The 17,685-nt window shown below is 36.0% G+C and overlaps 1 protein-coding gene across 5 annotated transcripts; it reads right to left on the reverse strand.

Annotated features, from left to right (window-relative positions):
• Positions 1-1,642: 1,642 nt before the first annotated feature.
• Positions 1,643-16,034, reverse strand: ZNF510 (zinc finger protein 510). Of its 5 annotated transcripts, XM_023516271.1 has the most exons (6): positions 15,680-16,034; positions 14,781-14,839; positions 6,799-6,925; positions 6,415-6,510; positions 2,359-3,882; positions 1,643-1,817 (listed from the first exon to the last, which is right to left on the reverse strand). In XM_023516271.1, the coding sequence occupies exons 1-6, from the start codon at positions 15,747-15,749 to the stop codon at positions 1,801-1,803; spliced, it is 1,893 nt and encodes a 630-aa protein (XP_023372039.1). In that variant the 5' UTR covers positions 15,750-16,034; the 3' UTR covers positions 1,643-1,800. The 5 variants fall into 5 exon arrangements, with proteins under 5 accessions (XP_023372039.1, XP_003795077.1, XP_023372040.1 ...); XM_003795029.3 differs by having other exon boundaries at positions 1,643-3,882; XM_023516272.1 differs by having other exon boundaries at positions 1,643-3,882; positions 14,781-14,825; positions 15,680-15,751.
• Positions 16,035-17,685: the final 1,651 nt, after the last annotated feature.

The raw sequence follows: 17,685 nt of genomic DNA on the forward strand, positions 1-17,685 counted from the left end.
GAGTCACAATGTAACTTGTTTATCATGTCCCATTTCTCAAGTCCTACGGGGTATTCTCATTTTCCAAATCCTTCTGTGAAACATTTAATACCAGGCCAGAAAGATGAGTATAGTTTCTCAGAAGAGGTATGTGCCAACCCTGTTCAGAAAAGGATGTGTTACTAAAATAACAGAATGTAGAGAAGGGGTGATAAGCAGCCATATACAGTATCTTTAAAAATGACAATTTAGCATATGAAGATACTTAAAACCAGTAGAAAAGTGGTGAATTAACCAAATGACATGAATCATTAGCTATTCATCCAGAAGAAAAAAAATTATAGACTGTGTAAATTAATGTATCAAATGACATCATTGGAAGCATCAGATACATAAAGGCCTTTACTTTGTATTCAACATGAAGTGATAAATATTTTGCCATACCAGTACAATAACAGATTCAGAAAACAATGGTGGTGATCTGAGCAGAGAAGACTCAATTGACAGCTTGATTTAGTCTTAGCAGAAATTAATTTATCATAGGCATTTACACAAGCAAGTCTGATGGTGTGCTCAGCAGATGGGATTTTTAGCCCCACAGTATAGAGCACTATAGAGGGTCTTTTTACATCTATTATTTTCCTACTGGAATGTCAAATAGCTAGGCCATGGCAAGAGCCCTCAGATCAACAAAAAGGTAACAAGGTCCATCAAATGGAGTATTGGCCAGAGCTAAGAATATCCTTGTTTTATCCAAGGGGAGGAATGACCATTTTCATTTTGGGGTCTGCATAACAGCACTCAGTTTGAACAATCACAGCATCCTAGTGGTTTCAGCTAGCCAAACTATCAGTGAACCAGGCCTAATTAGAGTAACCTTGATGAACAGAGGGTTCCACTAAGCCAATAGCTTTGCTTCAGGTGGCAAAGTGGATAAAAGGGATAGCTGTTACTATTTCATGCCATTGATGGCCGCAGAGATAGTGAAGATGAGTAAAATAGCCAGTTGGTCAGGTCAGCTAATGGAACTTAGAGACTGTGCTATCTAACAAGAAAACAAATTTGTTTCTCTCCCATTATGGTATAAAGTTTCCCTGGTATATTATTTCTGCTGGGCCTCCAGGGATCCATTTAACATACGACAAATGGCTTTAGGAAGGACAAACATCTGGAGGCAGTTTCTGGAGGCTACATAGCTGCAATCTCAAACATTCCATTTTGATTTCACCAGCAAGGCTTGTTGGCTCCCTCTCATTTTGTTGATTGTTGCATTCAAGATGACACACCCTCAAAGTTCAATTTTAGGCCAGAAGCCTCTACTTATGCTAGATATGTCTACTGTATAAAAGAGCCCAAGAGTAAACTAATAGCTGCTTTTCAAAAGGAGTGAACCTGGTGACCTTGCCAGGGCAACAAATCAATCCTCCTAGTCCCCACTCCCAAAGGCTGCCTGTTTGCCACAGGTTTCAATAACACAGAGATCTGAAGCCAAAAGTGATCATTAGAACTGTGGGACATCAAAGCTACCTTATTTAACTCAACTCTTCCTGATTAGGAGAACTTCCTCTATGACTTATAAGGAATATAGTAAATAACATTAATTACTCCTACACTTGCAGATATAAAAGTAACCATACCATATTCCACTGGGTCAAAGGGCTGTATCCATAGGTTATATATATTTTCCTACCCTACTTACTTAGAACCCCATGCAACCTAGTGAAATCTAGGTCCCCTCCTACCCTTACCTTAAAGCATGGTGTCTTTTATTTTGGAGAACTGGATGAGGTATATACATCATGGGCATCCACATTCCTGTAGTCAGTCACAAAGATTCACTTACATGAAAAGGAAATTGGGATTTTGCTAGTTATGTGTCCATAGGAAAAATGTAATTGCCCTTATTAAACAAATTACCAGATTATTGATATGTGAGTTTTTTAATAAGGCATGGCTTCATTAAGGATTTTACATAATCCCTTGCAAGAAAGAGAAGCCTGTGTGAATTCTTTGATGTACTTTGAGAGTTGATTTTTGTACAAAATTCTTCCTATATTAATATTCATATGGTTTCTCACTATGTGAATTCTGATATGCTGTGAGTGTTGATTTCTGGGACTATCTTCTTACATTAACTACAATCAAATGCTTGTTCTTATGAGTATCTCGATATCACTTGAGGTATTCTTTTTGTCAGAGGATGTTCCTGTCATTACATCAATAAGGCTTTTCCCCCTCCTGGAATTTTCTGACATACATCTAGGGCTGACTTCTTATATAATTTCTCATTTTCACTGCATTCATAAGATTTCTACCCACTGTGAGTTCTCTGATGTATTCTAAGGTTGGATTTCTGGCCAAAAGTTTTCCCACACTTACTGCATTGAAAGGGTTTCTCCCCTGTATGAATTCTCTGATGATCACTGAGGATTGCCTTTCGGACAAATTTTTTCCCACATTCATTACATTTATATGGTTTCTCCCCAGTGTGAATTCTCTGATGAACTCTGAGGGTTGATGTCCGGGCAAAAGTTTTCCCACATTCATTACATTTAAATGGTTTCTCTCCTGTGTGCGTTTTCTGATGTTGAATGAGATGGTCTTTTCGCCAAAAAGATTTTTCACATTCATTACATTGATACATTTTCTCCCCACTATGAGTTCTCTGATGTATTCTGAGGTTTGACTTTTGGCCAAAGGTTTTTCCACATTCATTACATCGAAAGGCCTTCTCCCCTGTGTGAATTCTGTGGTGATCTCTAAGAGTTGACTTCTGAACAAAAGTTTTCCCACATTCACTACATTGATAGGGTTTCTCCCCTGTGTGAATTCTCTGATGCCCTCTGAGGGTTGACTTCTGGACAAATGTTTTCCCACATTCATTACATTTATAGGGTTTCTCTGCTGTGTGGATTCTCTGGTGTGTACTGAGGTGTGACTTCTGGGAGAAAGTTTTTCCACATTCATTACATTCAAATGGTTTCTCTCCTGTATGAGTTCTCTGATGTTGAACGAGATGTCCTTTCTGACAGAAGGATTTCCCACATTCATTACATTTATAGGCTTTTACCTCTGAGTGAGTTCTCTGGCGTACTTTGTGGGCTGATGTTTGGTAGGATTTCTTATCATGATATTCTAAGGACTTATCCCCAGTTTGTTTTGTGTCATTACATACCAATGGATTTACTCCTTTGACAGTTTTCTGAGGTTGGCTGAGATGTGATTTACTGTTAAAATTATTTCCATTTGCATCACATTCATAATGTTTCATAGTAATTTTAAATCTGTTGTATTCTTCCACAGCTGACTTCTCAACAGAGTTATATAGGTGAAGATAAGGGTATTTTGCACCTATGCCAGTTATCCTGTGTTCAAAGAGAGTTATTTTATCACAGTTTTTCCTAAGTTCATCATCTTTACAGGATTTTTCACCTGTGTGAGAATTCTTATGTGTAACATAGTCAGTCTCACCATTAAAAGTTTTTCCAATTTCACTACACTCAAAAGACTGCTCCAAAGTTTGAAATTTCTGAAGCTCAGAAAGATTATCATAACCAAGGACTTTCATGTTTTTACTATATTTATACAATTTCTCTTCAGTCTGAGTTTTCTCAAACTTAATCTTGAAAGGTGAATTCTCACATAAATTATGGCAACCTAGTTTCTTTGGAGAATGTTTCCTATTATTAATGATAAATTCGGAAATACTCTGCAAACTTACTCCCCATGAGTCACATCTGCAGTATACTTTTGTTGAAGGAACAGGAGCTATATGCAGATTAAATGGTTTTCTCAAAAGTACTACTTCCTCTGTAGTAAATATTTTATTTTTGGCAAATATTACTTGTTGTAAGTGTTTGATTTTCTTGTTCTTCTTGGTCAGGTCATCATCTCTATAATTTTCTAAAATGGAGAAAAATTGAACACATCTTACTAATATTACATCTCTCATTGCTGTGGCTTATAGACACACCACCTATGTTGCACTTGATTCTTTGATTTCTCAAGATTTCATATGTATGTGAGAAAATATATCCCTCCAACATCCCTCTTTTAAAAAATAATACTGACATAGTGCAAAGGGAGAGGAAACTGGTAATGAAAACACATTTCCATCTGCCATGTGATCAATAAGATTTTCTTATCTGTGTAGACAAAGGAAAGAAAAATACTGTAGTTTTATAGAGGTGGTTATTTCACAGAGCAGTAAAGTCACAGTTTTAAAATAGGATGGAATCACAAAGAAAGTAAACTTATCTACACTAACAAGAAAATTAGGAGGTAACAGTATTCATGGAATAGGGGCACAAAGAAAGGGTTTAGGTTGAGGAAATAAATTCCCATGTAGGTCCTAAGATTATCTAGATTATAATGGTTAGAATACTCAATTATCTGCCTTATTCCAATTTTATATCCTTCATCAATTGTTTTTATTTCAGATTAGTAAGATACAAATGATTAGGTTACATTGTCTGTGTTTCATAGGTAAAGTTCAACTTGTAGTGGAGCCCTTTACCTGGGGGTGTGTTGTAAACCCTTACACTGTAAAACTTAGGTGAGAGCTTATCAATCACCTTCCCTCCTTCCCTTTCCCTCTGCCCCTCATTTGAATTTATTTGTGTTTTTCTCTTGTACGGGCATGTAGTTGTTTATCTATTGGTTTCATATTAGTATTGAATACACTGGATAGTTGTTTTCTCATTCTTGTGATACTTTAATAAGAAGAATGTGCTTCAATTCCTGTACCCCTGATCAATTCGTCAACATCAAATTAAATTTACAACTGCACCAACCTCCTTATTAAATGAAAAAGTTTATAGTTCAGATGCTAACCTATCTTACAGCCGTGATTCACAGAAATACAAATGAGTATAAAACTGAAAATCCATTCTTGCAAATGAATTAGATTCACTCTTCTATTCTGGTTATGATACCTTTAATTTATTCTATCAGAATAAAATGATAAGTAAACCTGACCATCCCATTCTAAGTTTATACATTTCAATCTGACATGAGGAGTACAACTTTAAATGAGGTACATGTAAGGCCTTACTATAAAGACGACATTTAAGGAACATTTGAATCCTTTGGGAATTTTATATGCCTATCTTTGACAGCTTTATACTGCAAATATCTGCCACTTGTAGCTTACTTCTTAGCATTTTAACATTGAAACACTATATATCCACATAAAAATTTCACATGCAACTTAACTGTACTGACTAAACACTCATGGAATCAGAAGCTATGTTATGAACCAGAATACAAATGGCTCTGCAAAAATCCTTATTTATCCCTACCTTATTACAAGTTCTTTATGCTTGGTGTTCAACACTCTCCTCATATAGTAGAACCTTTGTAAGTTGACTACCCAAGGAACCGTAAGAAATTGGTCAAGATAAGGAACTAGGCCTGTTGTATTAATATGTACATGGAGTGCATGTCTAGTCTATGAAAATCTGATCAACTTAAGGAGGTGGTCAATGGAGAGAGGTAGTGAACTATGGAGGTTCTACCATATTTATGTAATCATTTCCCTGATTTTCTTGATATTTTTGCCAATATATAAATTCCTAAAAAATGGAGTTGAGTTTTGCCTATTTCTCACCTTTACATAAATGTAACCATGTGTGCATATCCTTTGTTTTCTTTTGCTTAAAATTAGGTTTGTAAGCACTGTAAAACATTTTATGCAGCTATATATTTCTCCCTAAAGAATACAATGATTTCTCCATTGATGAGGCAAATTTTTGGCAAATATAAAAAATATCACCATTAATATTCTTTTATACATTCTAACAGAATATAGTTAGAAAAGGAATTGCTTGGTTACAATGTACAGAAAACATTACCTGGATTAAAAAACCCTCCTGACATGACAATGGTTTTACCAGTTAGTGGGTAAGTGTCTTTAATATTCCATAATCTCACCAGGACTTAGTATTGTCAGATTTGTTAATCTCATTTTATACCAGATCTCTCATTCCACTTCATACCTTACTTGCTATTTTATTATGGATGCTATGAAAGCTAATGAGATTGAACACATTTTCAAAGATTTAATGGCCATTTTTAAAGTTCTTGCTCAAAGTCTTTTGCCAGTTTTCAATTGAGTTGCCTACCTTTACTCACCTTGATTTCCAAAGTTCTTTACGTTTTCAGGAAACTCATACTGTCTAGGTTACCTGCAGTGTCTACATATTGTGATACTCCATGGCTTATCTTTTTCCACTCCTTTAATGGTATCTCTTATGACCAAAGTGCTTACTTTTAATGGACTCAAATTCATTGATCATTTTCTTTTAAACAGTGTTTTTTGTCTTTGGGCTTACTAACAGAAGTCTTGTAACATCATAAAGATGTTCACCCCACAAGTGACTTTCTAAAGTCTGACTAACTTTGTAGAATTCTGTATGCTACTGTTAATAAACTCACTTGGACGCCTCTGGCTTGAGAATTCCTCTTCTGAGGACCAAGGCTCTTCTCCTTGCTCCAATCTGAAGATCACTTTCGGTTTGAAAATGCAATAGCCTGTAAATAGAAAACAATTGGGGCCAGAGGCCAGATATATGAGCTTTATGGTCTCTAAAACAGAAAGAAGATATAGCTTTAGAAATAGCATCCTGAAGGTGCTCATTTGTATCTATCACTTGCAGTGGACAACACTTTCTTCTTAGTTCTTAAAAGAATTTTCTTACTTTAGACTTGAATAAAAAGCCTGAATAACATTAAATGTTAAGTAAAGTGTTCATGTCTGTGCTTGACAAGAAAATGCCTTCTATACGGAGTTACAAAGCTAAGTTATGCTCATATGCTCACCCACTGAGACTAGGTTGCTGTAGTTCTCCAGCATCACATCTCTGTAGAGATTCCTCTGAGCAGGCCCCATTTGTTGCCATTCATCCTGGGTGAATTCCACATTCACATCCTTGAATGACACTGATGCCTATAACAGTACATTTCTGTTCAATCTGAATAGTTCAGAACTGGGTGACACAGATATTTATCCATTATCATTTTTACTATGAAGAACTTAAAACAGACAAGTGAATAAAAAAGATGCCTATTTTGCGTCTATTTTATACTTTGAAGGTACTCAGTAAAAATGCTATAACACAATTAATCTGCATATATTGATGAGTTATACAAATGTACTATCAATAGATACATGAGTAAAATCTTTTAAATTCTTATTTTTGTAGACAAAAACTGTAAATAAACTTCCTGTAATTTTTATTCCACTCCCTGACAGGCCATTTACAGAAACAGTTTATGAACCACTAACAGAGGAGATTTCAGTGATATAATTAATCTCTGCATAACAATATTCTGGTACACTTTTTACATTAAAAAACCCAGACAGGATGTCTTATTAAATTAGAAAAAATTACAATCATGAAGCATGTTAGCTCTGGATATTAGCTCAAAGATAATTGAAAACAGCAATGCTAACATCCCTACTGGAGCATAGCTGGGAAAACTGAAATTTAATGTCTTTTTTGAAAGTATCAGGAGAGTGACGGGCCCATGCAGGGAGAATTAGAACCTGTTCATTTGCTTACTATAACAGATGATACCAAATTTCATATAAGAGAATAAGGAAGATGAAACTAAAAAATCTTAACAACTTGTTAACAGCCAGGTATGTGCCAATATGAGTGTGCTAGCACCACTCCTAGGGGGATTTTGACCTTGCTACAGTATCAAACAAAAAATCAAGACAGTAATTAGAAAATACATTGAGACTACTAAAAATGAAAACAAAAAATACAAAAATACATGAGATGAAGCTGTGATTAGGGTAAAATTTATAGCTACACTACCTACATTAAAAAAGATTTAAAAATCAATAACCTGACTGCATACCTTAAGAAACTAAGTAAAGGTAAGGACACTGCTACTGACCTTACAGAAATAAAAAGGACAGTAAAGGAATACAATGAACAACTGTACACCAACAAATTAAAGTAGATAAAAGGAAAAATTCCTAGAAACACACAAATTACCAAAACAGGCTCAAGAAGAAAAACATTTATCTGTATAGACCCATGTGTAAAGAGACTGAATCAGCAATCAAAATCCTACCTATATAGAAAAGGCAAGACCAGTTGGCATCGCTGGTGAATTCTACCAAACATTTAAATAACTAACACCAATACTTTTCTAAATCTTCCAAAAATAGAAGAGGAAGGAATATTTCCTAACTCACTCTATGAATTACCTTGAATCACAGCCAGATAAAGAATGCATTATAAAACAATGGTTCAATATCCCTTATAAGTACAGATGCACAAGTTCTTTTTTTTTTTTTTTGTGACAGAGCCTCAAGCTATCCCCCTGGGTAGAGTGCCATGGTATCACGCTCACAGCAACCTCCAACTCCTGGGCTCAAGCGAGTCTCCTGCCTCAGCCTCCCAAGTAGCTGGGACTACAGGCGCTTGCCACAACGCCTGGCCATTTTTTGGTTGCAGCCATCATTGTTGTTTGGCGGGCCCGGGCTGGGGATTCGAACCCGCCACCTTAGGTGTATGTGGCTGGTCCCTTAGCCGCTTGAGCCACAGGCGCCGAGCCAGATGCACAAGTTCTCAACAAAATACTAGCAAACCAAGTCCCTCAGAAATAAAAAGGACTAAACACACGACCAAGTACAATTTATTCCAGGAATGCAAGTTGGCTTACCATAAGAAAATCAATCAATGTTAAGCATCACATTAACAGAAGGAAAAAATCAGGCTGCTTTGATCATTTCTACTCATTGTATAGGAAGGTCTAGCCAGAGGAAACAGGTTAAGAAAAAGAAAAGAAAAGCATATAAATTGGCAAGGAAAAAGTAACACTATCAATGTTGATAGACCACATGATTTAATGTATAGAAAATATTAAAGTGGGAGGCCAAGGTAAGAGGATTGTTTAAATTCACAAGTTCAGGACCAGGCTAAGCATGAACAAAACTCCATCTCTTCTAAAAACAGAAAAATTAGTCAGGTGTTGTGTGGGCACCTACAGTCCCAGCTAATTAAGAGGCTGAGGCAGGAGGATGGCTTGAATCCAAGTTTGAGGTACCGTGAACTAGGCTGATGCCATGGCACTCTAGCTTGGCATCAAGGAGTGAGACTTGGTTTAAAAAAATACTAGAGAATACACAAAAAACTAGAAAGAGCTAATAAGTGAATTCAGCAAGATGAACATACAAAAATCATTAGTATCTCTATACACTAGCAATGAACAAGGGAAAAATTTAGAAAACAATTCCATTTATAATAGAGTAAAAAAATTTAAAATATTTAGGAATAAATTTAACCAAAGTGCTTGACTTATACATGATTGTTAGAAAACACTGCTAAGAGGATTTAAAAAGGACATAAAAAAGTGGAAAGACATTGAATGTTCATGGATTGGATGATTTAATATTGTTAAGATGGCCAATGAAAATGATCCACAGAGTCAATAACATTTGTATAAAAATCCCAATGATCCTTTTGCAGAACTTTTCATTGTACAATTTATATAAAATTCTACTGGAACCTGAACATTCTAATGAAAAAAGAATAAATTTAGAGGGATCATACTTCCTGATTTCAAAACTTACTATAATGCAACAGTAATCAAGACAGCGTGGTACAGGCATAAAATAGAAACATGTGGATCTATGGAATAACTGAGAGCCCAGAAACAAATTCATACATCAACCATTTGTTAGGAAATTAATAGTTTTCCAACAAATGATGCTGAGATAATTAAATAGCTGTATTAAAAGAATAAAGTCAGACTTTTACCTCCTAACATATTAAAAAATTACCTTAAAGTGCATCAAATCTTTATGACCTCAGATTTGGCAATCTTTTCCTGGATATGACACCAAAAACACAAGACATCAAAGAGAAAAATAAAATTTTGTGCATCAAAAGATACTATTAAGATAGTGAAAAGAATAACAGAGTAGAAATATTCACAAATCATACATTTAATAAAGGTCTAGTCACCAGGATACATTAAGTATTCTGAACAACAAAAAGACAACCTAATTAAAAAATGGGTAAAGGACTTGGATAGATATTTCTCCAAAGATGATAAATAGCCAATAAACATAGGAAAAGATGCTGAGTATCATTAATCGTTAGGGAAATGCAAATCAAACCCAAATGACACACCAATTCATAATTTAAAAAAAAAGGAAATAACACGTGGTGATGATGTAGCAAAAGTAGAATGCTAAAATACTGCTGATGGGAATGTAAAATGGTCCATTCACTGAGGAAAACAGTTTGACAGTTACTAAAAAAGATAAATGCAGAGATACTCTATGACTCAGAAATTCATTTGGAGATTTATTCCTAAAAGAAAACATGTGTCCACACAAAAACTTGCAGAGAAATGTTGCTAGCAGCACTATTCCCAATAGCAAAAATGTAGAAACAATCTAAATGTTTATTGATGAATGAATAAACAAAATGTGATATATCCATACAAGGCAATATTATTCAGCCAAATAAAGAAATGATGTACTGATAAATACTACAACATAGATGAACCTTGAAAATAGTACACTATGTGAAAGAAACAAAGACCACATATCATATAATTTCATCTATCAGAAATTCTGAGAATAGGCAAATATAGAGAGATAGAATGTAGATTACTGGTTGTTTAGGGCTGGAACTGGGTATGTCAGGATAGGGGAGGTGATACATAATGACATGAAATTTCTTTCTGAAATGATGAAAATGTTCTAAAATTGACAGTAGCAATGACTGTACAACCCTGTGAATATACTAAAAAGCACTGACTATACACTTTAAGTGTGTGAAATGTGTGGTATGTGAATTATATCTCAGTAAAGCTGTTAGCATTCATATGTAAAAGCCACCCACAAAAAACTCTAAGAGTCTTCTGGAGATTCTTTTAGACTAGTGTTTTTCAACCATTTTTATCTCACAGCACACTTGAACCTATAGTTAAACTCTTGCAGTATACTTAAATTATGTTGATCCAAAAAAATAAAAGATTAAAAAAAGAAAGAATATACTTACCAGGCTTTGAATTTCTTTTGAAAATAACTGAATTAATGATTTAGGATCTTCTCTTGGCATACCAGTTGAAAATGATTATTCTATCTAGACTCTAGAAAAGACTACCTGAAAGGTATTTTTCAAACATTTAAGGAAGAATTACTAGCAATCTTAATCTCTTTTACGAACAGAAAATGAGTAATTGTTTCTCAACTCATTTTATAAAAGAATAACATTGCTGCCAAAATCTGACAAGACATGATATGACAGGAAAAGTGAAGGCCAATATTTCTCCACTAATGTAAACACAAAATACTAATCAAAAAATTAATAAATTGAATCCAGAGATATACTAATAGGATAACAGATAACTTTACATAAGCAGTTAAGAATTATGCCAGAAATGCAAGTTTAGTTAAACATTAATAAATCCACCAATATAATTCACCCCTCCCACAGAATAAAGGAATAAAATTATATGATTGATTATCTGACTAGATATAAGAAAAGCATGTGACTAAATTTCATACACATATGTTATAAAAAAAAAATCTTAGGAAACTAAAAGTAGAAAGGGTACTTCCTTATTCTAATAAAAGGGCATGTACAAAAAAACCTATAGTTAAAATAAGATTCAATGGTGAAGTAGAGTACTTTATCCCTCAAGTGAGGTATAAGACAAGAATTTCTATTATTACCACTTGTATTCTGTTTTACCAGAATTCATAGTAATGAAGCTAAAAAGAAATTAAAGATATAAAGATTATAAAGGAAGTAAATTGTATTTATTGCAAAATATATTACTGGGCACATTTAAAATCCCAAAGAATGTAGAAACAAGGTATTAGAATAAATGAATTTGGAAAAACACCTAAATATAAGATCAATACTAAAAAATCCATTGCGTTTTAAGAAGTAAAAATATACTGCAAAATGACATTAAAAAATTACCATTTGCACTAATATCAACATAGATCAAATACCTAGTAATAAATCTAATGAAAGATGTCAAAAACTTCACCTCTATTCTGAAAAACTTCCCAGCTGAATTTTTTGTGGAAACTGATAAAAATTGCATGAAAATGCAAAGGATTTGAAACAGTAAATTCTGGAAGAAGTAGAATTTGGGGGCCTATTTGGGAGCCTAATACTATTGTACATGCTATTTCCCAATTTACTTTAAAGCAATGGTCATTATGACAATGAAGTACTAGCAAAAAAATAAAATAATCGAAACGAATACAGTCTAGATTTTGCTTCACTTATATATAGTCACTTGATTGACAAGACAGAGGATGAGTTTTTCAACAAATGGTACTAGAGCAACTGGGCATGCATATGGAAATGTGCACCTTGATACTCACCTTGCATCAAGCACAAAATGTGCACCTTGATACTCACCTTGCATCATGCACATGAAGCTAAAATAAGTACACAGTCACATTGTAAGACAATATCTTAATGATCTTGAAGTAAGGAAGTATCTTTCAAACATGACACATAAAAACTACCATTAGTAAAGAGACTGATTCTGATCTTTATGAAAGAACTTTGTTATCAAAATATATTATTAAAGAAAAATGAAGGGGCAAGCTACAGAATCCAAAAACGTTAGCAGTACATAACATCTAACATATTTACATATTGCTCACTGATAAAAGGGAAATAATGGGATACCGGGAAAATTAAGCCCTGATCTGTAGCATAAGCCTCACTTCCTGCTTGAGAGGCCTAGAGAATCAAGAAGATGGCATGTGAGTTATGTACCTGCAGATCAGAAAACTGGCCTTCAAGAGAGAATTTATATGTGAGGTATGACAATAATAGTTATGGTAAAGATTCTCTAGATTCCAAAGATCTCTTGATGTGGGAGGCAGAGGTTGTGCTCAAGATCTGCAGTTTTGCAAAAATGAAGATGGAGACATTCTATCTGACTTTCTCCACGTCCTCCCTAATCAGTGCTAATGTCAGACAAACAGCTTTTGTCTACTTCCTCCCATTTTATGATAATAAATATACACTTAAAGTTTACTTGGGAGGGTTCCTCCCAGAGTTCCTTAGTCCCCTAACATGGACATTGTGTCAAACCTCTTCTTTCCTTGTATCAAAAACCCCCTCATCTGGTCACCCCAAACTCCTTCAAAAAAGTATTGTGTACAGAGAAGCTGGATTTCCCCTCCTCTTGAACAAAGAGCACAACTATATGATTCTATTTATATAATGTTCCAAAACAAATTTATTGTTTTTGTTTTCTAACATGTGAGGTCAGAGTAGTTTGCCTCTAAAGAGGGATGCAGTGGTTATTAACTGGGATTGGCAGGAAGGCAATTTCAAGGCTGATGAAAATGTTCTCTAACTTACTTAATCTTGGTGCTAAATTAGTTACACGGATATACACATAAAAAAAATCCATACAGTCACACACTTAAAAGAGTACACTTTACTGGTACTGAAATTGTGCCTCAGTTAAAGAATTAAATAAATAAAAGTGCATACAAGAGAAAAATTTAACAAAATCTGTATAGTTGATAATTTAGGAAGATAGGAACACACTTATTGCATTATTTCTATCTTTCTGGATTTTAAAAATATCTCAATTCCTTATATCCTTATATTATATATAGAAAATCAACCAGGCTGCTGTGAAAAATTTTCAAGATCATTAATTATTTTTGAAAGAAGTTTAAAACACAGTAAGTATATTCTTTTTTGCTCTTTTATTTGATCAACATAATTTAAGTGTGCCACAGAAGTTTAACTAAAGGTTTAAGTGTGAGATAAAAAGGGTGAAAAACACTGCCTTATATGAAGAGAAAATTTAAACATAAACACGCATAAAGGGAAGATGATGTGATGATGGACAGTGACAAGCCAAGGAAGGAGACCTGGAATATATATTTCCCTAATTGCTCTGACAAGGAATCAAACCTGCTGATATCTTCATCTTGGACTTACAGCCTCTACAATGCTAAGAAAATAAATTTCTGCTTAAGCCATCAGTATGTGATACCTTTATTAGGGCAGCCCTAACAAACCAGTACCCCCATTTTAATGGTCACAACATCGATCTCCATCCCCATCTCTTTTATTCCCTAAGAGGAAGTCCAAATGGTAATGGGCAAAGATTCTTACTGGACTTCGCATGCCTTCTTTAGTTTGTTCTCAAAATGCAGTAACCTTCCTTACTTTGCAGCAATAAAACCCCAACCACTCTTTAGGACTGACGCAACCCTTTTTAACTCTTCACTTTTGATCAACTGAGCCTACACGATCCCTCTGTCCTTTCTTTGAAACATTGACAGTAACCTGAAAAACTGTAGTAATAAAAGCACCACTCTGGCACTACGCCCTCCACTTCCAATGAGGAAACAGTAGAAGCAACATACTGCATTTATTTCACTACAGTTACTGCAGAGATTTGCACTGTCACCTACCTGAAAACCAAAAGATATTTTTCTCAATTTCAGTGACTTTAGATTCCACGAGGAATCAGTTTGGCTTAAGCTTCTCATCAATGCAAATCTTTAAACAAATATTATGTGTCTGACTCTCTACAATGGCTAGTAAAAAGAATGAAAACTGAATCCACACTATAGAAAATCAGTACCCTCAGAGGACTATACATCTTTCCATATACCAACTCCACTGTGCTACTTATTCACATGCTTTTTTCTCTATCTTTCCTGAATGATTCTGATCCATTTCTATTAATATTTCTACTTTTCTATATTAGTATCTGGATTCTTAAATAACTATAAAATCCATGATAAAAAATGTTAATGAATAACTCACCTGAGATAGGTTCATTTTCTGCTGCTCTTGGAAGAGTGTGGACAACTGTAAAGGATAAGCTGGGGGTAAGGAACGAGTCATGAGCGTTCTGGTTAGCCTCAGTATTAAATGGCATCAAAATCTCATCCTATAAGCTGGGGAAAAGTGCTCCCTCTGGAAGAATACATGTTGCTTTGACCCTTCAGAAGGAATAGGAAGCACCACGAAGAGATAGCAACTCCTGAATATGTACATCTCTAATGTGGATATAACCTTACTGTTTTTTTAATTAGGTGATTGTAAGTTATTTTCCTATTGATTTATTAAAAAAATGTACGTCCTCTTTGGCTAATTAACAAAAAAATCAAAACAGAATATTACACCAACAGAAAATTAATACCACATTGGGAAAAAAAGATAGCTGCTTAAAGACAGACTACTTTAAAATCTCTGTGTTCTAACTTGCTGCAGTTTCTCAAAAAGACTTTTAATAAAACACTTCTGGTGATTAACCTGTGACAAGAGTGATCAGCATTGTGCTTTGCTCCAAGCTCTGTCCTGGGTCACCATGAACAAAACATTCATCTCAGATACAATACTGTTTTAATTTAAAAGAGACAAAAATAGAAATCTTTCCTACTTATCACTCTGTGATCATGTGATGTTTAGGACAGAGGAAACCTTAGTACATGTCTAGAACGTCCATGTGATGAATATAGTGTGAGCAACTATAGTGAGCAACTCAGAATCCAGAAAGAGTGAGGGAAGGTGAAAGGGGACTCTATGAGGAGGATTAAAGACATAATTTCCTCAGTGCTGGCTGGTTATATCTTCTCAGACACCATGAAGAAAAGCCCTCCAGCAACATGGGTTTTCCTGTGCAGTCTGACAGTCATTCATCCCTTTCAACCCCAGCTCACCATCTCTTGCATGTTGGTCCACAGAGTTCACTGTCACACAGTCTGGGATGGTTTGTGGATGTGGCGACATCACCAAGTCTGGCTCTCTCTGGGTCAGGGGATTAAGAACTGTTTCTGTCTGTTTCCACTTGTTGGTTGGAAAAATAAAAGAACTGCTTCTGGTGCAGGTAATCAGGACCTGTCCCTTTTTGAGTTCTCCTCTTCTGTTCTGAAGCTCTGGTGAGGGCGCTCTCAAAGACCTATTCTTCCAAGTGGGACTCCTGTCCCTGGGCTCTCTCCTTCCTGCCACACGAAGTGCAGAAGCTGGGACTTAGGCCTGGGTAAGAAATTCATTTTAGTTGAAACTTCATGTAAAGCAGTGTTCTCCACCTCAGCACTATTGAGATTTGGGGCTGGATAATTCTTTGTCACAGGAAGCTGTCCTATACATTGAAGGATGTTTAGGAGTATTTCTGAATGTTCACTAGACACCTCCCCTCTTAGCTGTGACAGCTTAAAATATCTCTAAACATTCCAAAGTTTCCTTAGGAGCAAAATCACCCCGGTTGAGAACCACTAAAATAAGGCCTGAACCTGATTCTCTGGGAATTCATTAGACTCGTGCTATCCATTACTGTAGCCACTAATCACATTTTCTACCAAACACTTAAAATGTGGCTAAATGCCACACATTGAAATGACTTTCTTGGGTATATTGAGAAAAACACAATATGTTTTTAAAATTAACTTCACATTTATTTTTAGATTTGCATGTAGCTACTAGAACATTTAAAATTGCACTTGAGGCTCATATGATCTTTCTACTGGACAGCACTGCCCTAGAATATCAGACTGTGCCTTCTGGAGATAAAGACAGCCTGGACAGTGCAGACAGTGGCAGAAGCCTTAGTCTGACCCAAAGGCTCTAGAGATACGCCAGATATCCCAGAATAAACATATTTGCCACATAGTAAGAGTCTGTCCACACTTGACTTCACAATCACAGTCCAAGGGACTGAGGTCAAGTCATTCAGTTAGTGTTGTGAAGGCTGCAATGCTGAGTTAGGCAGAATATTAGAAACAGCCTCATCTGGGAAGTAAACATCTGTTTGTATTGGCAACCTAGTTCCCTTACCCTTTGTGACTTGGTTCTTCATCATTTTACCCCTCATTCTTCTTTTTTGAGAATGCAGTGGCAACCTGTAACTCATGGGCTCAAGCGAACCTTCTGTCTCAGCTGCCCAGGTCGCTGGGACTGCAGGCGTCCAACACTGCTGCCTGGCTAAATTTGTCTATTTTCAGTAGAGACTGGTCTAGCTCTTGCTCAGGTCTCGAACTCCTGATCCTCCCATCTAGTCCTCCCTCATTCTTCTTTTTAAATGATATACCTGTACTTCAAATAGGGTGGCTGTGAGAATTTAAAGAACAAAGTGTCCTCCACATAGGACAGAGCTAACATTCTTACATGTTGTTAACTAGCACTTGGCTAAATACTTTACAGGGGATGACTTATTCTTCTAATGTTCACGAGCTGTTTTTACTAACCTCATTTTCAGATGCCCAATGACAGATCCAAAATTTACCGCTTCCATCCTAACCTCGGGCTCTCACCACACATCACTGGCCGCGCGCGGTTTGTGGCATGATAACCAACGTGCATTCCGGTCTAGCTGCTGGGATGGGACAGCCTAAGGTCGGCTTGCCTGCAGTCTGGCTCCCCCACCTGGGCCCGTACCCGTCATCTTTTGACAAGGACTTAGCCCCAATTTCGCCCCTGTAACCCAGCCTTTCTGAGCGCGAGAGGTGGGACTAGCCCGGACACCTGCAATTAGGGCCGAGGGGAATTCCCCGGAATGTCCAGTTCCCGCCGCCTACACACAAGCGCGTACCACTATGCTGGTCAGCAAGCGGTGCAGAAGCCCAGTTCCCACAGCCCTTACCTGAGGTACAAACCCTCTGCAAAGCTGGTCCAAGAAGAAGCTGGAAAAATGAGGCTGATTGCACATGCGCAAAGGTCACACTATTCA

The sequence above is a fragment of the Otolemur garnettii genome, unplaced genomic scaffold (genome assembly GCF_000181295.1).
Source record: "Otolemur garnettii isolate 467f Iridium unplaced genomic scaffold, OtoGar3 scaffold00088, whole genome shotgun sequence".
Lineage (NCBI taxonomy): Eukaryota > Metazoa > Chordata > Mammalia > Primates > Galagidae > Otolemur > Otolemur garnettii.

Coding starts and splice junctions, on each gene's coding strand:
- ZNF510 (XM_003795029.3), bottom strand. CDS start 15,749: ATGTCGCCACATCCACAAACCATCCCAGACTGTGTGACAGTGAACTCT. Junction 14,840..15,679: donor GGACCAACATGCAAGAGATG/GTGAGCTGGGGT, acceptor CCTTACCCCCAG/CTTATCCTTTACAGTTGTCC. Junction 6,926..14,780: donor AGAAAATGAACCTATCTCAG/GTGAGTTATTCA, acceptor GTACTGTTATAG/GCATCAGTGTCATTCAAGGA.